Genomic DNA, 22,436 nt, shown 5'->3' on the forward strand with positions numbered 1-22,436 from the left:
AAGGGAAGGAAGTAGGAGTGCCAGAGGACAGGAGTGGACCAGTATGACTGAAGGAAATTACTAGAAAATAGGGAAATCATAATTTTGAAAACTGGAAATGTAAATTGGATTTGGTTTGTAGAATACATTGAATGTCTCAATAAAGAGTTGAACTTGCTCAGAAACACAAAGAGGAGCCACAGAAGTTGTGGAGCAAAGGTGACATCAGGAAGCTGTGTTTTAGGGAAATGAACCCGACAGGAGGGGAGAATCAACAGAAGGAAGGGAGACTCCAGGTAGAGAGTCCAGTTGGGAGGCGGGGCTGGGTAAGCAAGCTCCAGCACTGGAACCACAGCAGCAAAGTCGGAGTGAAAGAGGAGTAGCCTCTTCAAAGGAGAAGCTGCGGAGCTCACTGATTAAATGAAGGCGGCAGGGTTAGAAAGGGCTTTTTTAATCAAATTTGTTTATGAAAGAACTTTTTAAAACATGAGAAAATAGCTCACATGTATAATTTTTCTGTGCATCATAAACCTTATAACTGTACTATATAACTTCTTAAGCCCTCTAAAGAAATGCAAGTTAAAATATTTAAAAAAAGGAAACTATGCAGCCTCATGTACCTTTCTCTTTCTTTCCTTTTTTTTTTTTTTTTTTTGACTTTTCTTTCTCTCTTTCTTCCTTTCCTTCTTTCTTCTTTTTAAAGCAAAAGGAAGGAAGCTCACAGGGAGGCTGACTGAGTCATGGTTCTAAATAGGTCATGGCCGTGGAATAAAGGGAGCCCTCGACGATTAAGTGAAATGGCCTCTTCGGCTCACAATGTTAAAAGCATTTTACTTGGGGTGTTTAAGCTGTCTGCACAACGTGCTCTCCGGCTGATTTTTTTCAAAGTTGATTTAATCCTGGCACTTCATAAAATGCGTGTATCCATTAAAGCAAGAAGATTTTATTCATGTTCAAGAGAAATCTCTGAAAGGATGGAATAAAACCAAATGCACAGAAACAGGCCCAAATCTGGCAACGGGAAGACACAGATGTGCAGGTTAAGTGCAAGATTTTGGGAGACATGCCCCGCCTCCCCCCCCCAAATAAGTTTCTAATCAAATGCCAGAACGAAGCGCTGGAACCTGCCAAAATTTTCTCCTTGGCTGCCTTAACTGTTTAAATCATTCCTTTTTATTGCATCTGCCTAGGCAGAGCACAATAATGGAAATGCCCACTGACTGAGGATTCTGTCAATTTTGTGAATTATCACATAAAGGGAAATGCTGAACTACATTCCTTTCTCCATGGGGTTTATACTCACACTCCCACTCACACTCAGCATCCACAATCAGCTCATCGTCACCACTGCCATTCCTCTGCTTGGTGTGACCACAGCCACAAAACCCCGCTGCTGAGGATTAGACTGTGGTGTGCTAATCATTTTGTGTTTTAAAAGACTAAAAGTAGCAATAACCTATTTAAGAACATCGTTTAGATTTCTATCATTCTTTCCCTCTTTCTTTTCTTCTTCTGTTTCTTCCTTTCTTTTTCTTCAGGGAACTCAACGTGATTAGCTTCCATCAGGATCATGCAATAGCAAAGAAAGAACACACTCCAGAGATTCCCCAGAGAATCTTTGCCTGCGGCCCCCAGGCTGCAGATTTTACTGGCTTTCTGGAAGGAAATGAGCGAGGTGTGATGAGATGACTAAGACAGTAACTGGCAAACATCTCAGATTCAGTGATCAGAGTTATCAGATTGGAAATGTTTAGGAGACACAGTGCATTCTGAAAAAATTCCCAAGGCTGCCCACTCCAAACAATGGGAATTTTAGAAGATTTCTTAGTGTAAAATTAAAAGCAGTAGACATTAATTATAGCTCGGTTAAGACAGAATTGTACATCGTTAAGGAAAAAATGGAGGAGGTGTATCCAAAGTATAGTGAATTAAAGGAAGTGAAAGAAATGAGGTCAGAATTATTGATTTGTTCCATGGCATTTCTTGAATAGCTACCATATACTGGTCTCCATGTTGTGTATTGATTGTATAAAGATGAGTTGGTCTTTGTCCCTTAGCTCGTGGAGTTAATCTTGGTACATTAAAGTGTAAAGAGATTAATTCTCATAGACACTAGTGAAAACACTTCCAAAGTTGGGCTAGTCACTTTCTCTCTACTCTCGGGCTACTTCTTCTCTTGCATGGCAGAGTCAGGCTTCCAAAGGTACTCAAGGCATCCACTTATGTTGGGGTGGGCTTTTCACACAACAGGTAGGCCACTGAAAATCCAGACAGTAGCGTGTTACAGTAATGACAGAATTTGAAAACATAGTGTGATGTTCTGTCAAGGAAAATAAATATATATGTAATGACTGCTCTGTCTAACTCACTAAGGAACTCTAGGTGTCTGCATAGTTCCCTTTCAATAGCAGATGGTTTTTCTATAATAGTATTCCCTTGCCCATCATTTATGAGCCCACTAAATAATTTTACTATTTTTTTTATTGATGCAAAGTACTGGATGTTATATTTATTCTTGTTAAAGTTCATCATATAATTTTTTTTTTAATTTTTTTTCGGGTGTACATCATATTTCTAATTCTGTGTACATTACATCATGTTCACCACCCAAGCACTAATTATAGCGCATCCCCTCACATGTGAGCCTAATCATCCCTTTTGCCCTCCCCTCCTCCCCCCTTCCCCAATGGTAACCACCAGTCCAATCTGCAATGCTATGTGTTTTTTGTTGTTGTTGTTGTTTTTATCTTCTAGTTATGATTGAGATCATATGGTATTTGACTTTCTCCCTCTGACTTATTTCACTCAGCATAATACCCTCAAGGACCATCCATGTTGTCACAAATGGCTGGATTTCCTCATTTCTTATGGCTGAATAGTAGTCCATCGTGTATAAATACCACATCCTCTTTATCCATTCCTCCCTTAATGGACACGTAGTTTGCTTCTATGTCTTGATTATTGTGTATAATGTTGCAATGAACATAGAAGTGCAAGTATCTTTATACCTTTGTGTTTTCAAGTCCTTTGGCTAAATACCCAGCAGTGGAATAGCTGGATCATATGGTAGATCTATCCTTAATTTTCTGAGGATACACCATACTGCTTTCCATAGTGGCTGCACCAGTTTGCACTGCCACCAGCAGTGAACAAGGGTTCCCTTCTCTCCACACCCTCTCCAACATTTGTTTTTTCCTGTCTTGTTAATTATGGCCATTCTGACCGGAGTGAGGTGATACCTCATTGTAGTTTTGATTTGCATTTCCCTGATAGCTAATGATGTTGAGCATCTTTTCATATGCCTGTTGGCCATCTGTATATCTTCTTTGGAGAAATCTCTGTTCAGATCTTTTGCCCATTTTCTAACTGGATTGTTGTATTTTTTGTTGTTGAGCTGTATGAGTTCTTTGTATATTTTGGATATTAACCCCTTATCTGATATATGGTTTGCAAATATCTTCTCCCAATTGTTAGGTTGTCTTTTCATTTTGTTGATGGTTTCCTTTGCTGTGCAGAAACTTTTTAGTTTGATGTAGTCCCATTTGTTCATTTTTTCTTTTGTTTCCCTTGTCCAGTCAGACATGAGACTTGAAAATATGTTGCTCAGACCAATGTCAAACAGCGTACTGCTATGTTTTCTTCTAGAAGTCTCATGGTTTCGAGTCTTACATTCAAGTCTTTAATCCATTTTGAGTTGATTTCTGTGCATGGTGTAAGGGAATGGTCTACTTTCATTCTTTTGCATGTGGCTGTCCAGTTTTCCCAACACCATTTATTGAAGAGACTCTCCTTTCTCCATCGTATGCTCTTGGCTCCCTTGTCGAATATTAGCTGTCCATAAACGTGTGGGTTTACTTCTGGGCTCTCAATTTTGTTCCATTGAATTTTACTTTTTTAATACTGTTTATAACTCAGAGAGTTCTTTGTGCTATTACGGATGTCATCAACCCCCTCCTTAATCCTCCAAAATCCTCTGAGAAATATAGTTAAGCCATAATTAAACAATGTGTTCCTTGTAATAATCCTTCCAAGAAAGAAGAGCTTGCTAAAAAAAAAAGAATGATTATTGCCGTTTAAAAAAAACGACTGGAAGATGATAGGAAAAACAATTAGGAATTCCAAGAAAAGAATAAATGAGCTCTGAAAGGAAATATAAAGGTAGTACACTACTTGACTCTTCAGTGGGAAAAAACGTAAGCAGTACGAGAAGATACAGTTGTAACAAAGTAGCTGCATTGAGGGATGGGGAAAGGAAGTGAGGTAGTGTAAAAGAACGAAATTCTCATCTATTATAGAATATAGTAAATAGATGATGTCTAAAATTGTTAAATTGAGAAATAGAAGAACAGAAAAAGAGACTATTCTAAATTTAAAAAGAATTAAAAAGCCAATGCATGGTCTTAGATTGGACAAACCAACTACACAGGCCATTTTAAGGACAGTGCATAAAATTTATATACATACTAGGCTTTATATATTAAGATATTATTGTCATTTTTGTTAGATGTGATAATATTTTGGCTATGCATAATAAAGAATATCATGGTAACTTTAATCTATTTTAAAGTACATAAGATAATGTATTTTAAAATACATTAAACAGGCACACATCGACATTTGTAAATCTTTAGACTTTTCTATTTGATTTCGAACAGGTGTATGCATTACCTTGACTTTAAAAATGTGTTTAGGTAATTTTGACAAGATATCCTTGGATTAGTATACATCCAAGTCCCACTTCTCAGCCACTACTATATCTTATAGTTGAAGCTAATCTTTTCAAAGATGACTCTTGTTTCGCAAGGTCCTGAACTTTCAAAAACCAGATTTAATTACATTCAGTGCACTTTACTTAATTAGGCAAGCATGCAGACTAACAGAGTTTAGAAAGGTTTTCCATTATAAGATTGAAACAAAAAGAAATCGTAAACTAGGAAATTAAATTAACCAAGTCTTCTCCAAGTCTCCTGGTTGGTTAATAGGCATGGTTGGTAAGCCTCGATCAAACTAAAAATGCACATCCTAACTAACTGCTGTGGGTTGATGGTTAGGATCATAGCAAATGTGTTCAGAATCCCAGGGAGACTCCTCTTTCAGTGTGATTCTCAGGGTAGAGAGGATACTGTGAGCATGACCTACTTTACAAATGGATAATATCTTACATTTTAATGATAAAATTAAGATTTTTTTGAAATGGATTTAATGAATAAAAATACCATACATGAGAGAAAAACACTTTCAGAAAGATATTTCTGCCTAAAAATGCATTTGGCACATATAGTAATATGGTACAAATTTAGAATTTTTGGTTAGTTGGTTAACATTTTTATTACTTGAATCTCTTTTGCGTTAGACAAGTAAGATACCTAAGGTGTAAGGCTTGATCCAGTTTTTAAAGTATTATCTGAATCCTAGGGATCAATGAAAGGTCATCTAAAGAAAGACACTGTTACATTGAGGGAATATTCGCACTATTTAGTTAATTGGAACGGCATATTAACACAGTCTTAATTTAACACCGATTTTAAATTGGTGGGATAGTATTGACATGTAACTAATCCATTTAAGTGCTTGATTTTAACTCATTAATGAGGATAATCAGTTATTATTCCTTCATTCAACAAATAATTACTGAGCATCTATATGCAGTTATTGATGCTGGAGACTGAGAAAACAGTAGTGAGCAAGACGTACCTGATTCCCAGTCTCGTGGAATTTATAGTCTAGTGGAGAAGACAGCAATCAACTAAGAAATTAAAATGAAGCATCATCAGTGTTCTTAGGGGGGACATGGATGAAAATCTTGAGAGCACGTGGCAAGGGACATAGGCATTTCACCAAAAATATAAACCAGGCCTCTTTCAGCCCTCTCTCTAGCCCACTCCCTTCCTCAGGGTTGAAAATCAGAGAGTAAATACAGAATCCCCAGTGATTTTCGTGGCTATGCAGGAATAGGGCTGTCCCAGCTGAATACATGATCCTCCTACAGAGCTCTGTCTTCATTAGCGATGCAGTTGATTTTGGCTTGTTTTTCTGATAAACTCTCAGTAAGCTTTGCATCCCAAAGAAGGCTGCGTGGGGGCACTTGTCAGAATTATGGAGGTGGGATGGCTCTATGCATAGCTCTTCAGGCAGTTAACAGGGTCTAAAATAAGCCTACTCCTAACCTGAATATAGATACCAACATGGCAGCACCAAGTAATTCCAGAGAGACTGTTAAAATGAATCTGGAATAATACCTAGATTACCTCTGAGCATTTGGGTTAGATGGATGGGGAAGGACAAGCTAAGTGAATTGCAAAATTCTAACTATAAGCAAAATGTGTATTTATCTTGTAAGCCAGATTTGCATTATATTCTAAATAATTGGGTTGTTTGTTTTCTTTAATTTCAGAATGTCCTCATTGTTAAGGTAAGTTGACCCTTCCTTACCCACATTTGGAAATTGAAAGAATCTAACAGTGAGTTTTTTGAAATATAGAACTTGTTATCAAATTGGCCAAGGATTTATTGAATTCCCACTGTGTGCATGAGTCTCCAAACTTACTGAACAGGAGACAACTAGAATCACTGACTTGAAATAACTTAGAAAGAAAGCTTTGCAATAATACTTGTGTGGTACCTTATCCTTTTTTATATCTAATTTCACGCGTGTCTAAGTTGATTCTTATACTTATTTGTGAATCGACATTTTTACAGAAGAGGAAACTTGCACATGGAACCAAATTTATTTAATGATAAAACCAAGGTTAGAACTCTCTTCATCCTTAATTCAGTGTTCTTGCTGATGACCCCTAACGACTTTGAGCAATTCCACCTTCAGCATCCAAATCATAAATACAATTAATTTAAAAATGCAATCTAAAGGAAAGCTATGATTTAATTTAATTAGTTTTTCTATTAAAAGAAAGAAAAATAGAGAAAGAAAGAAGGAAAGAAAACAAAGAAAGAAGAAAAGAAAGGAAGAAAGGACCCTATGGCTGCAGTGGATTAACACAGCAAATGGCTATGTTTCGTTCAGGAGCACGTCTGTCTTATCAGCTGGCAAAAATTCAGGAGAGCTGTTTTCAAGCTTTTGTTACACAATTGACTGTGTATGCCGTGTGTATCTGCAGTTCTTCTGGCTCAGACATAACCCATGATGTAGACGCCCTAGCCAAATGAATTGCCCAACCCAGGCTAAATTCAGACCTGTTGTTCTGAAAATCAGCTCCTGACAGCTGATTTCTGTCCCAAGGACAATAAATTTCTGCGGCCCATTCTCCTCTGATTGTGCAGCAGCTCGTCAGCAGAGATGAACCTCAGCTCACTCCAGCCGTGCACCCTCAGAATTCACGGGCTGTCACCAGCTGCCGCCCAGACACATCTCACTTCCCAGCCATAGAATCCCCTATTGAGTGGGGAGGGCAAGGGGGAGGTGTTTATCCATTCAGTGCATTCAGATGTACATCCCATGTCCATGAAAATTCATGTGTCCCATATTGTGTTACATAACCTCAGGGCCAAATTTAGTCCTTGAATGTGCGTGCATGAGTCCAAATGTACTCAGCGAGGAGTCCCACGTGCTCTCTAAAGGCCGAATTTAGCCTTTCAACACAGCTCAAGGATTCAAGGAGGAAATATTCACCAATATATTCCCCCAAACCCAGCTTCCAGAAAGAAGCACCTGTCTAAAAATATAACCAACTCCTCCTCCCATTTTGACTCCAATTTGATGGCAATTCTAATTATGATGCATTATTAATAAAGAACATAATCATCTGTCTGGATGAAAAGTCCATTATGCTGCCCAAATGCATTTGGTTGAATTTGTCTGTCCTCTTTGTGAAGGATCTTGTTGGAACTGGGAGGACCATGAAAGCATTGCTCAGCAGCATAGAGAAATACAAGCCCAACATGATTAAGGTAGCCAGGTGAGTCGGACATTCACATCATCGTTGTTTCTGTCTTTCTGGACAAGCCCACGAGGGATGCTAACATAGGATGCTGCTTCCAAAGAGTAGGGTCTATTCCAAACCAGTGACCCTTTGCCCTGGGGTGTTGTGGGTTAGCCGCACTGAACACATAGCCCATTTGACTGCTAGCAGGAGAGACATGACAGGGAAGAGGACATGCTTTGCTGTGTGTCTGAGCCCCTCTTTATGATGCCTCCATTAGCTGTTTCCAGGAGCAGCTGGCTGAGCCCAGGTGCCAGGGCACGCCCCTCCCTTCCTTTTATCCAGAATCCCTGATGTGGTGCTACAGGAGCAGGAGCATGAATTTGCTCAAGGGAAAAAAATACATATGTTAAATACATACTTTAATGATGTTTGATTCTATTTGCAGTTCACAGAAATGTTATCTGGATCACTAAAGCTTTCTCTTTTTTTTTTAATGGTAGTTTGTTGGTGAAGAGAACACCTGGAAGTGATGGCTTTAGACCTGACTGTAAGTGTTTTCGCTTTTCATTTGTTGGTTGGTTGGCTGATGGTGTTGTTTTGTGTTTAAGAAATTCCTGTGTGCCCTTTATAGCAGAAGTTATAAAGGTTTGATAGTCCCACCAATTCCCTGCGGTCTCCCCAGCCTTCCAAGGGAAGATAGGACCCTTTACAATGAGGGTTTTTAATTTTCTAATTTGCATCTTTGTTGGGTGCATTGGATATTTTTATTTTTAGGTTTTCCATAGCACCTTAACTCCGAAGATCTCAGCTAATAGGTTTCGTGAAACCTATTAGAATGTTAGGGTAGAGGGAGACCCGACCCAGTAGACTGGCTCCGATGCACAGGATTCCTGCCTTGGCCACTGTCCCCTCCAATCAGACATGGAGAGGCCCTGTAAAGGTTTGGAGGGACTCTCATACTATCTCCGGGAACTGGTACCAGACAATGCGCAATGCTGACCTTCAGCAAGCCTGAATTTTAGCACGCAGAAGGGGAAATCCCAGACATCTCCCCACCACCTCCAAACAGAAGTTCAACAACACGGAGAATTAGCAGAGCAAATAGCTCTAGATCCCTTCTTCACACTTGCCTCCAGACGAGTGTTCTGGAGGCCTGGCCTCAGCTAGGGCGCTCTCCTGCCTCCTCCTCATAATGTGAATAGTTCTAATGCCAGAAAGGATGAACAAGCAGCTTGATTACTTATTAGTCTAACACTGGAGGCAATTTTTTTTCCCTTGCATACGCAGACTTCAGCTTGATTTTTATAACTTACATTTGCTCTAAGGTCTCTGGGATAATTTGGCTACAATTCTCATCAGCAAGCTGAACAAACATTACTGCCAGAGAAGCATGCTATGGATGGGTCATGTGCCAGTGACTCTTTATTCTAAAAACAAGTTTCATTCTCTGCTGGATGTATTCAATCTAGAGAATGTCAGTTCTGGGCGGATAGACCCAATAGTGTGTTTGTGTGCAGTTCCTGACTTGGGGAGTATATTCAGGATGTAGGTAAGGTTGGACAAGCTTTGTAAATAGAAGTCTTCTAAGGAAATAATTAATGTAAGATTGGTGTATAGATAAAACTTTGTAGTTGAAAGACATTCGCTTCAGACATATCCAACTAATTACAAATTTCTTGTGTCATTGATAGCAACAACATTAATAAAATAATAGCAGCTGACGCTAGTAAGAGATTACGAGGTATCTGACACTGTTCTAAGAGCTACACAGACATTAACACATTTAATCCTCACAACATTCCCCTAAGGTGGGTGCTGTTGTTACATCCATTTTGCAGATGAGGAAATCGAACACAACAAGGTGAAATAGCTTGTCAAGTTCACCTAGCTGTAAGTGTAGAGTCAGCATTGAACCCAAGCAGTCTGCTCCACTTGCTGCTCTTACTCTTTCATTCCACCTGTAAGTAACATCTAGAATTGCAACTGTGAGTGTAGGAACTGCACCCACTCACCAGCTAGAGATAGGCTCTCTGATCCCTGACTGGTCTCCTGTCCCACTGACCCATCGTCCTTCTTTGATACCATGACAGCACTGAAGGCTTTGCCAGGCTGACTTGCCACGCCTCTTGTAAGGATTGCATTGCTCACTGTAAAATCATTGTCATTGTTACAACCAGGGTTTCCTGGCATTTACTAAGATTCTTTTAGCTGGCTCAGAATCTCTGTTTCTTCTTTCTCTCTGGATTTCTGAGGCTTTGAACTTTTTGTTCCTTTCCCATAATTGACCCTTTCCGATATGCTCAATGACATCTTTTATACACTCCGCCATCTTTTCTTCTGTTCTTGCATCTCCTCTTTGAATATTTTTCTCAAGAACCTGCAGTTTGGAGGGATTAAATGGGCTCCTTAACAGTGACACATAATGCAATCCCCTAGAAAATAAGTCCCACACCTCTAGTACATACTGTGAGCAGCAACCAGTTGGTTTCTCCATGTGAAAGCATCGTTGGTCATAGGGATCGAAATGGTGGTAAGCAGTCTCCATGGAGATAATTTTCTCCATGCTGTATGTCCATTGGCTGTACCAAAGTATAGTTTCATAAAAGTAAGCAAGTACATCTCTCATCTGCAATACCGTAAAAAACTAACATAGGGGCCGGCCCCATGGCCGAGTGGTTAAGTTCAGACACTCTCCTTCAGCAGCCCAGGGTTTTGCTCGTTTGGATCCTGAATGCGGACATGGCACCATTCATCAGGCCATGCTGAGGCAGCGTCCCACATAGCACAACCAGAGAGACCCACAACTATGTACTGGGGGGGGGGGGGAGTTGGGGAGAAGAAGAAGAGAGGGAGAAAAAAAGAAGATTGACAACAGATGTTAGCTCAGGTGCTAATCTTTAAATAAAAAAACTAAAACGTAGATTCTAAAAAACTGGAAAGAATTTGAAAAATCATTGGACTATAGGCACATTTATCCTGTTTCAAGACCTCTGAAGAAGAACAGTTATTGTCTGTTCCTGAAAGATCCTTTTCAATAAATTCTTCTTTTGCTTGACCTAAGTATCTCATACTGCATTTAAATCCGTTTCCTCTCATTCTGCCCTCAACAGAGATAAAGACCTAATTAAGATCATCTGCACTGTAGACTCAAAGACTAGCATTAGAATAACCCTTAGGATTCTCTTCCTCAAGCCGAGCAATCCCATTTCCTTTCATCTTATTGGCCAGGTTTCGCTTTCCAGCCCTTTATCCAGCCGAGGACACTGAGTCCAGTGGGAGGATGGCTTCCTTGTTGCAACAGCCTGTGCACCTGCTCACATATTGCCGTCTTGTAATATGTTCTGTGTGAACTGTGCCTTGTGCTTTTCAAAGCATTTCCTTTGGCATTATGTCGTGGGATGCTTCTTGGTTTGGAACCAGAGGGCTACATGACTAACGAGTGCATACTTCTTGTTATCTCCTGGGTTGCCAGAGCCCTTTCTCAGTGCTGTCTATATAGCAGGAACGCAGCCATTCTTCACTGTGTGTTTGCTTGTTTGTCTTGTCTCCTCTGGTCCAGGTTCTATTGGACTCATCCTATACATTGGTTACCACTTTTCTCGCTTGCTCCTACCTAAATGCAAGGTCCTCCCAGTTTAAGTGCCAACAATAGCATGTGGTGGCTTTATACTTGTGTTATCTACATTTCGTTTCTTTTTTTTCTGTCTCCCTACTCAGATGCTGGATTTGAGATTCCAAACTTATTTGTGGTGGGTTACGCCTTGGGCTACAATGAATACTTCCGAGATCTGAATGTAAGTCTCGCGTGCCGATCCCTACTCCCTTTTCACAAGAACTTAACAGTGACATAAATTTAACCAATTATTGAGATAGTAGTAATGATAGCTGCTGCTTATTGAGTATCTTCTGTCTCAAGAATATTCTGGGCACTTTGCATTCATAATCTCAATTCCCACCACTACTCTGCAAAGGTATTAGGGCAATGGAAGCAATTATGAGTATCTTTTTTGTAGTAAAGAAATAAGGAAGCAAAACCAGAATTATGGCTTGATATTGATTTTTCCCCATAGTCACTGACTATGCCCACCCAAACATAATAATAATCGATGTTCTATAAACTGTTTTGTGTCAGTGCTTGAAATCTAGCAGGTACCAATGACAGTGGCATGCAGCTCATAACTATCGCCCTTTGGGGGAGATAGTTTCAACATATAGACATGGACCCCCAGTATAGACCCCCAGCTGTGTGACCCTGACAAATGCTGAATGACCCAGAGGTAGGCATCTTACCCAAAGCGGACCAATCAGTCTCTCTCTCTCTCTCTTAAGAATTAGAAACTAAAAACAAAAGTCACAGAGACCAAAGGTTTTGGGGCTTAGCCCCTGTAATCGCAGTGCCCCAGAGACAGCACCCACAAGCACCAGGGACTGACGTCTGGACTTACCCCGTTCCTGCTTTCCAGTTGCTTCGTTGCTCAGCTCTTCCTTCGCTTCTGTGAGCTACCCCAGTATCCTTCCAATAACCCCCGCTTTTTTGCTTATGTTAGCCTGACTCCGTTTCTGTCGCTTGCAATCAAAATATTCCTGACTCATTTCTTGCTACCCGACAGGGGTCGGGTAAGAGTCAATATTGTGTTTACCATAGTTCTCCATTCGCCCTTGAGGTTGTAATTGTACCGGTAGGACATTTCTGTCTCCACCATGGCTAACCATACTGCCCCCTCAGCATTTCTCATTGTTACAGACCTAGGGAGCCAAATTCAGAAAAGAACTCAAAACTGAAACAACGAGGAAACTTTTGTTAAGCATTTGAATGGATCTCTTTAGATTTTACATACATATATGTGCATGTGTTCAAATGTATGCACATACACATATAAATGCATACATATATATTTAAATGAACAAGTACAACCAAGTACAAGAACAATAACCAAGCTATTATTGCTGCATCACATTTTCTGCACCTCATATTTTGTTAAGAAACTGAAGCATTTAAATCCTTTCCTGTTGTAGCACATATGCGTGATCAGTGAACACGGCAAGGAAAAGTATCGAGTCTGAGGAAGTCACTTCTCACCGTCGAATCTCCAGATCGCGTCAGCCTTACAGCTACACTCAGGAAGCCAGCATCTAAAGTTTGTCTCCCCAGGCCTCTTCACTCAGCAGGAAATAAAAGAAAAAACTGTCTTAATGAGAGGGCTTTCTTTTCTGAGATTATAACATAAAGAGTAACAAAGGTTCTTAAGGAAAAGAAAGCAGTGCTTTTCTGTGACTTGTTCCAAATCATACACTCCGCCTTGTGACTCATGGGTTCTGCCACCTTCACCCTCCTGAGCTATACCTTCTTTTGTTTTGATACAGTCATCATGCTTGATTACTGTACCCCACCTAGTTACTCAAACATTTTTTACTTAATTTTTTTTTTACACTCTATTTTGGTAATATTTTGCAATCTTAAGAACCTAGAAGCCTTTTAAGTGAAGCTCTGAACCCATCTACTGGGAATGCAACTAGATTCCCATACTAAAAAAGGAGGGAAAGGACAATTTAATATAAATTTCTGTTTGCGTGTTTCTGACAGGCCGTTATTATCTGCTTTGACAAAGCCTTTCTGAACCGCAGCGTACAATGAATCTTAATGATGTTATGAAATGAGCCTGCGCTCAGTGCCATTGATTGGAGCTTCCGGTATGTGATAACGGTATGTCATGTATGCATGGATGTACTCAACTGTGTTTAATACTGTGAATTTTAATTAGAAAAATACAATGGCAGCAAGGCCCCGGTTTCTAAGCAGCATCCTTTTATTCATGTGGGACATGAGCAAATGGCAGAATTGGCGGGGAGGGGAAAGTGTTTTCAGTGCTCAAAACTAAGCGAGTATAAATTTTTCCTCTTACTTCCATCATAGGACAAGACACTATTATGTATTATCCTAAAGGTTAATGCAGAGGTTGAATTATTTTTTCAGGTGGCCTGATAAAATCGATCACACAATCCAAACCACTATAGAAAACAAGCTGACTTAAAGTTTTTTCTGCATAACATTTTTTCCATCTTCACTGTTTTATGAGATGTTTTCTGATTTGTGAGGATTCTAATTGAAAATAAACTCAAGTGCCAATAAAGCTGTTTTTTTCACTTCCTGAAAAGAACAAATGCAAAATAAATAACTAAGCAGCTCTCGTTTGGTTCTGAACCATATGTGGCATATTGTTATCAGGTTCTAGCTTCCTTTAAAGTAATAAAGAATAACAAACCTTGTTATGTTTCATAACTGCTTACTGTTTTTTCTTCCGCCTCCGTATTTTTTATATACTTTCAGCCATTAAAATGTGTGTGAGCCAGTAGCTTAAATATACTACTGCATATATCTTTCCTGTGGTTTTATTTTTGTTAACCTGGAAAAAATCCAATATATACACCAGTATAAGCAAACGATTAAGTTGGGCTTGATCTGGCACTTTTCTTTTTTTTTCCTCCTTAAGCTTGTTTGTAAGAACAAGGAATTTTAATTGTAAAAGAAGATTTTCCTGCATATCTTTGTCCCAGTCAGAGAAGAAAATAAACCACACCCAGATGTCCCAAGGGGGAAACCAGCAAAGGGAATTCCTTCTAACTTTTTTCCATTGAAGACTCCACGTCCAGGTTATGATTGATAATTCCGTCTAGCTGGCCAGTTTCTTGAACTGTCAAAATTAATGCTCTAAACATAATTTTCTACTATGCTACATTTATATCGGAGGACCTAGAGAAAATCCAGACACATTTGATTTTAAGTATAAAATTATCCATAAAGTACGTATTATTAAAATATTTTCTTAAAAATGTTGAATTTTAGTAAACATTGATATCATTTTTGAGGCCTGTATGTTTTAGTCAAATTGGAAAGGAAATTGCTCTACTTCAGAAAGCTTTTGAGAAGAACTTGTGGGAGTTAATGCTGAAAAACAAAAATCCATTAAATGTACATTCAATCATTCCTGCAATTTTTTCCTATCAGACAATAATTTGACAGTGATAGCCAAGAACGTCATCTTGGGAAAAATAGCATTTCCTTTTCTGTTGCAAAACTCTAGTCTATCTAATTCCACCGAATTTATTCAACCTAGACCAAAAATGCAAGAGCTTATTGCCTGATTAACAATTAATGTATTTATTAATTTCGTGTTCCAAAGTTCATTAGTAGGGGGAAAAAACATGTGGTGTACTTCATTGGAAAAATTTGGATTCAGTTACAATAATTAGCAATACTTTTACTACAATAATACAGTAACATAATTAGTAATACTTTGGGATCTTGCAAACTAATTAGAGCCCCTCATTATAAATTGGCTTTTCTTAGTGGACCGGAATGTATCACATATTGAACCACATACCCCAATGTGAGCTGCAAATAGACGCTTCCTGATGTACCTCATTTAATCTTTGGATGTCGTTGGATATAACATCGTTTGCCATGTCTCAGGCCTTCTGGGGCTGTGAAAACAGCCTTTCAGAGCACAAGCAGACATTTCCTCAGCCTCGCATGGAGGGAACTTGTGTTTTCCCAATGGAGAAAGTAGATAATCTATCCCACTTCTAGAAACCTAGTGTCATGGAAATATGTCCTCACTTTTGTAATAGAGGTAGCATGTTCTAGGAAATTGAAACCCTAAACCACACTCTCCACCCAGATGTCTGGCTAATTTGGGCAAAAATAGCACTTGGGAGTTTTCCTCACTTTGGTATCATCAAGTTCCTTTGGATCCCCTGACGACGCTTGAGGACTGGCGGGCAGCCTAGTTTCATGAAGGGAAAAAGGGGATTGTGGAAGGGAGATTGGCACGTTGATGCTGGGAGGTGAGCAGAGAAAGGAAAGGGGGTACGTGGAGAGGGCTGCATTGTTTCTTGGCCCCAGTCATACCCTGTGATTTGTTCTGAACCCTGCGGAGAGAAGTAGACAGAGACGCAGCTGAAAGAGCAGTTTTCATGGTCGCCTTCATGCCACACAGCAGGGCAGACAGGCCATTCTCCCCATTTCATTGAAAATCGTGGCTTAGCTTTAGCATGTGGAGAAGTGGGGAAGCAGCTCCATTTTAGGATCCCAAGCGTTCTGCAATTTGGGGAGCACTGGAAAGGGTGTCCACATCCAGGGTGTTTCACAAGATGCCACCTTCCAGAGGCTTCATGGATCCCAGGCATCCTCAAGGGACCATGAAAGGAATGTCGATGGAGGCCTGTGCAAAAGCTCTGAGCATCTCAGAAACACAGCTACTGTGTGCAGTTGTACAGCCTATGCAGCTGGTGCCCTGTGCAAGGACGCCTGACGGGAGCAAGTGAGGGCTGAACTGCACTTGCCAAGCCGTGGACCCTGGCTGAGGACTGCATTAGCCCTCAGGAAGGAGTGCCTTTTTCTAAAAGGGGTGTCTTTTTCTAGTCCACTCAAAAAAGATGTGTTTTTCTGCAATTTCTCAGCCAGGAGAGGGGGCTTTTTCTGCCAGTGTGGGCTTTGCTCAGAAATAAATAGGGGAGAACATGAAGACAGGGTGGAATGCTGAAGTCTTGCATTTTCCTAGTAGGAGAAATATAGCTGAACTAATGTCGCTGTCACCTCATTTCTATCCAGAGCCTAGTGGGTGTTGACTAGTGAATAAGCTGTGAGTGAGGATGGTAAGTGTAGATGACTCATTCAAGAAACCTGGCTGTGAAGAGAAGAGATACGTAACCATAGCTAGAGGATTTTTAAAAGATGGGAGAGACATGTGCATTTTTATTTGCTGCATACAACAAACAAACAGTAGAAAGAGAGTATTCATTATTGATTGCTGTGTAACAAGTTATCCCAAAACTGAGGAGCTTAAACCAACAATAATTACTTATGTCTCATGGCTCACAAGAGTTAGGAGTATGGAGAGGGCACAGTGGAGGTGGCTTTTTCTGCTCCATGTCTGTTGTCTCAGCTGAAAGACTCAAAGGCTGAGGATTGACAACCAAGTGAAACTAAACTGTCCAATGTGGCAGCCATTAGCCACATGTAGTTATTTAAAGTTAACTAAAGTTAAATAATTTAAAATTCACTTCCTCATTCACACTAACTATGTTACAATTGCTCAGTAGCCTCACATGGTAGTAAGCTACCATATTAGACAGCACAAACATAAAAAATGTCCATGATCACAGAAACTTCTATGGGTAGCTCTGATCTGAAGGCTCGTCTAATGGTTGATGTTGGCTGTTAGCTGGAACTTTGGCTGAGGCTGTCAGTTGGAATGCTTCTGTGTGGTCTCTCCATGTGGTTTGGGTTTCCTCACAACATGGCAGCTGGGTTCCAAAGGCAAGCTCAGCCAGAGACAGAGAAAAGCAGGTGGAAGCCATATTGCCTCTTACATCACATGCTCGCTTCCACCAGATTCTGTGAGTCAAGGCAAATACAGAGATTTGTTTGTGTTCAAGGGGAGGGAACATAGACTGCCACCACTCAGTGGAAGAACAGCAGTGTCATATTGTGAGAAGATCAAGTGGGATGGGATCTAGAATGCCATGGCCGTCTTCAAAAAACTGAAGATGAAATCTCCCACAGAAAGGTTATGTGCCCTGCACTTTTCCTACTAATAAGATTACTGAAGGAGTTGATTATTCAGTGGTCATAATGCATAAATTGAAGATATGCCTGCTTGCATAGACTTTTAAGAATTACAGAAGACTACCTAGCCGCTTGGCAAAGTGTAAGATGATACAAAGAACACCAGTCAGTAGCACACCTTGATTACAAAGATAGAAATACATGTTTTCCTCCTAGTAGTGTTTGGAACAGATTAAGAAGACTTTGAAAAAGTAGTTTTATTTCTATTAAGGTGCTTAAGTTTGAAATATAAAAAACATAGTAAAATAGTTTTTACTTACCAAACATTCTATAAATATAAATTCATATTGACATTTTAGAAGTAGTTCCATATGTATCTGAAGAAATCACATAATAATTTGGCTAAGAAAATAATCCAGGGTGAGGCTCCTTAAAACAAAATAAATGTAACTAGGTGAATTGCATCCTGTCTATAAATAATATTACACTGGAAACGGTACTCACCAAATCAATCAACAAACATTTTTAAACAACAGATTACTGAGTAATAACCAACACAGCTTTACAATAAAAACTGTTCTGTCTGATTTATCTATTCTCTGAATATCTAATGACAGAGTTGGTTGACTGGAAAAAGAAATTGATGTAATTTGTCTTATCTTTATTTTAACAAGGCTGCCACATGAAGAATATTCATCAATAGCCTGAGAAAATGATTTACACTACATAGCTACTGGGTGACTGCACACATCCTGATAGTTATATTCAAAAGGATCTATCATGAACACAACAAAGCATATTGTGAAAGACACGCCCAGGCATCGAGTATGTTGACATTTGATGAAAGAGTTGGCTGCAGCTACAATGGATCATGCACTATACAAAAACGTGACAACAACTCAATTTAATATTTAGCACAAAACTCAGAGGCAGGAATTGGTATCTCCATTTTAGAGATAAGGAAATGAGCATCCAAGAGATTAAATCACTTACATGGGATCACACAGCTTTGTTCAAAGCCAGAAATTGAACCAATGCTATTGGACTGCTAAGTCAGGACTCAGTACACAGGACTAAGTTTATGGACACTGTAGAAAGTTTGTCCACAGACGTATACATGACAATCAGATGAGGGTAAGAAGTAGTGGTGTGTTATAATAAGAAATATATTTGGTCTCTGTCCCTGGTTCTTGGCACAGAACTCCTAAACCTTTGGAATTTGCAAAGTGATAGGAGTATCTTTTGTTATTCATAACAAGTCTATTTTTTTTGTAATGTAACAAGTTTTGGTTTTTTGGTTTTTTTAGATTGGTCCTGAGCTAACATCTGTTGCCAGTCTTCCTCTTTTGGTTTTTTTCTCCCCGAAACCCCAGTACATTGTTTTATATCCTAGTTGTAAGTCATTCTAATTCTTCTATGTGGGACGCCGCCATAGCATGGCTTGATGAGCAGTGTGTAAGTCTGTGCCCAGGATCCGAACCCTGGGCTGCCTAAGCAGAGCAGGTGGGCTTAACAACTTGGCCACAGGGCAGGCCCCACAACAAGGCTCTTTTGATCATACCTGAGTTTATGCTAATGAGGTAACTTAGAGTGGGACCCCCAGACAGCCTCAGGATGGGACTGGTCACCGGAAAGACCAAGTGATTAGGGCTGGAACTTTTGGCTGCACCCAGTGACCTCTGGGTACTTATACAACTGGATTCCATTAGCTACTATTTTTGTGCATCTACATTCAAATGTGAAATGAAACTTTTTTCTTCTGTTATCCTTATTTGGTTTTAGAATCAGGATTATTCTAACCTCAGAAAGAGAGATCAACTTTTACTTCTTTTCTATTTTCTGGAACAACTTGAATAAGATAAGAATTCTCTCTATATTGAAATTTTTATTACTTTTTAAAATCTCAATGTGTATAGTCATTTTTTCTTTTCGTTCCATACTTTATTTGCTTCTAATACCCTTTTTCTTTTTTTAAGAAATCCCTTTTGTTTTGTTAATCTTCTTCTAATGGATCTTCTTTTCCAGGCTAATGTACCCATCCTGCAGATTCTGTGAGTATGGGCTGCTACAGCACATGGTTGCCCCTTCTCTGCTTCCTAGAGACATACAACTTCCCCCAGGTAGTCACGGCCAGTGACATACAGACATGAGAGCACCACGAAAGGCCAAGTGGGACTCTGTGTGGTACAATTCATGCTCCAGAACTCCCTGTGGGATCAGGCTGAAGCTCTCCACATCCTTGCTTAGCTTCTCCTGTCCCGGCCTGCTTCCATCACTCTTTCACTCCTCAGAACACTCACTCAATACAACACCAAAAACTTAGTGTGCCAGAACCATTTTCTGCTGCTCTGCTTGTAGAACAGGGGTGGGCAAAGTACAACCCACGGGTCAAATTCAACCCACAACCTGTCTTTATATGGCCTGCAAGCTAAGAGTGTTTTTTCATTTGTATAGGGTTAAGAAGGAAAGAAAGAAGGAGAGAAGGAAGGAAGGTTGGATGGATGAATGGAAGGGAGGCAGGTGAGGAGCGAGGGAGGGAGGAAGGAAAGAAAGAGAGAATGAGAGAAAGAGGAAGAAGAAAGAGAGAAGGAAGAAAGAAAAAGAAAGAGAGCAAGAAAAAGAAAGAAAGGAAGAAGAAGAAAGAAAGAAGGAAGGAAGGAGGGGAGAGAGAAAGAAAAAGGAAGAAAAATATACATAGACACTTTCTGTGGCCTGACAACCCAAAAATATTTACTAGCTAGCCTTTTACAGAAAAAGATTGCCAATCTCTGTTCTAAGAAATCTGACATAAGATACTTCTTTATTCTTTTATGCTCTACTTCATTTATTTCTGTTCTTATATTGCTCTATTTTTTTGTAAAAAAAGTCACTACTTGAGTTATTAGTTTTTTGGGTTTTGACCCTTTTATTTCCTGATAAATGTCTTTAAAGTTACAGATTTCACTCTAAGTACATTTATTATGACTTATATTTATTTATATTTATTTATGATTTATATATTTATATTTAAATCATATTTATTATGATTACTGGGATATAAGGACTTAATTTCTGCCATTTTATATCATCTATGCAGAAAATCTGATGGGAACTACCAAAAAGCTAGTGGGACTAATAGGTACGTTTAATAAGATTGTAATTTACAAGATCAATATACAAAAATCAAATGTATATACCAGCAACAACAATCAGAAATGGAGATTTAAAATATACCCTTTACAATAATATCAATTGGGGCCAGCCAGGTGGCGCAGAGGTTAAGAGTGCACGTTCTGCTTCAGCAGCCCGGCGTTCGCCGATTCGGATCCCAGCTGCGGACATGGCAGCGCTTGGCAAGCCATGCTGTGGTAGGCGTCCTACGTATAAAGTAAAGGGAGATGGGTGCGGATGTTAGCTCAGGGCCAGCCTTCCTCAGCAAAAAGAGGAGGACTGGTGGCAGATGTTAGCTCAGGGCTAATCTTCCTGAAAAAAAAAATACAATAATATCAATTAATATTAAATACTTAAGGATAAGCCTGAGAAAAGACGTAAAAGCCTTGTACACTAAAAACTACAAAAAGTGCTGAGAGAGATTAAAGAAGTTCTGAACAAATAGAGAAGTATATTTATTGTGTTCTAGGGTCAGAAGATACAATATTGCTAAAATGTTAGTTCTCCCCATATTACTCTATAAATTCAACATAGTCTCAAACAACGTTCCAGCAAGCTTTTTTTTGTTTGCAGAAATTTTAAAAACTGAATCAAAAATTCATATGAAAATCCAAGGACCTAGAATAGCCAAAACAACTCTGAAAAAGAAAAATGTTGCAGATTAACACTATCTGATATCAACTTATTATAAATATACAGTGATTAAGACAGCATAGTATTGGTATAAATATAGAAAGATAGATCAATAGAACACAATAAAGAGTTTATAAATAAACCAACCTACACATCAACAATTGAGTTTCAGCAAAGGTGCAAAGGCAATTCAGTAAAACCAATATAGCATTTGGTACTGAAATAACTTGTATATGCAAAAATACGAACTTTGATTCATACTGCACACCATGTAAATAAACTCAAAATTGATCATAGACCCATATGTAGAACCTAAAACTATAAAACTTCTAGACAAAGACCTTTGTGATCTTGCTTAGGCAAAGATTTCTTAGATAAAACACCAAAAGTAGGATACATAAAAGAACAAATTAATCAATTAGACTTTCTCAAAATGATACATTTTTGCTCTTCAAAAGACACTGTTAGAAGAATGGAAAAAGCTGCAGACTGGCAGAAAATATTTGCAAATCACATATGTGATAAAAGACTTTATCTAAAATATATAAAGAACTCTCAAAACTCAATCATAAGAAAACAAATGACCCAATTTTTAAAATGGGCCAAGTATTTGAATAATTACTCTACCAAAAAATATATACACATGGCAAATAAACACATGAAAGGATGCTCAACATCACTAGTCGTCATGGAAATGCAAATTAAAACCACAATGAGATAATACTACAGACCTATCAGTATAGATAAAATTTTAAAAACTGACCATACCAAGTATTGTCATGGCTTTGGAGGAATTGTTCTCATACACTGCTGGTGGGGATCTAAAATGATACAAACACTGTGGAAACCAGTTTAGTTGTTTCTTCAAAAGTGAAATACACACTTACCGTATGATCCAGCCATTCCACTCCTAGAAAATGAAAGTACATATTTAGAAAAAAGCACAAGAATATTCATAGCAGCTTTATTAGTACAGTAATAGCTAAAACTGGAAACATTTCAAATGTCCATCAATAGGTGAATAGATAAAGGAATTGTGATATATCCATACAATAGAACACCACTCAGCAATAAAAAAGAATGAACTATTGATACATGTTAAAACATGGATGAATCTCAAAATAATTATGCTGAGTGAAAAAAGCCAGACAAAAAAGGGAATATACTGTGTGATTCCATTTACATAAAATTCTAGGAAATGCAAAGCAATGTAGAGTGACAGAAAG

General features: G+C 39.0%; 1 protein-coding gene across 1 annotated transcript in view; it reads left to right on the forward strand.

Annotated features, from left to right (window-relative positions):
- PRTFDC1 (phosphoribosyl transferase domain containing 1) overlaps positions 1-14,136 on the forward strand; it is an 83,304-nt gene extending 69,168 nt beyond the window's left edge. Inside the window, exons 5-9 of the mRNA XM_070601550.1 lie at positions 6,374-6,391; positions 7,810-7,892; positions 8,360-8,406; positions 11,577-11,653; positions 12,876-14,136. Coding sequence (XP_070457651.1) covers positions 6,374-6,391; positions 7,810-7,892; positions 8,360-8,406; positions 11,577-11,653; positions 12,876-12,923 — 273 coding nt within the window. The 3' untranslated portion in view covers positions 12,924-14,136. The remainder of the gene's footprint in view (positions 1-6,373; positions 6,392-7,809; positions 7,893-8,359; positions 8,407-11,576; positions 11,654-12,875) is intronic.
- The last annotated feature ends 8,300 nt before the right edge of the window (positions 14,137-22,436 follow it).

The sequence above is a fragment of the Equus przewalskii genome, chromosome 30, assembly GCF_037783145.1.
Source record: "Equus przewalskii isolate Varuska chromosome 30, EquPr2, whole genome shotgun sequence".
Taxonomy (NCBI): Eukaryota; Metazoa; Chordata; class Mammalia; order Perissodactyla; family Equidae; genus Equus; species Equus przewalskii.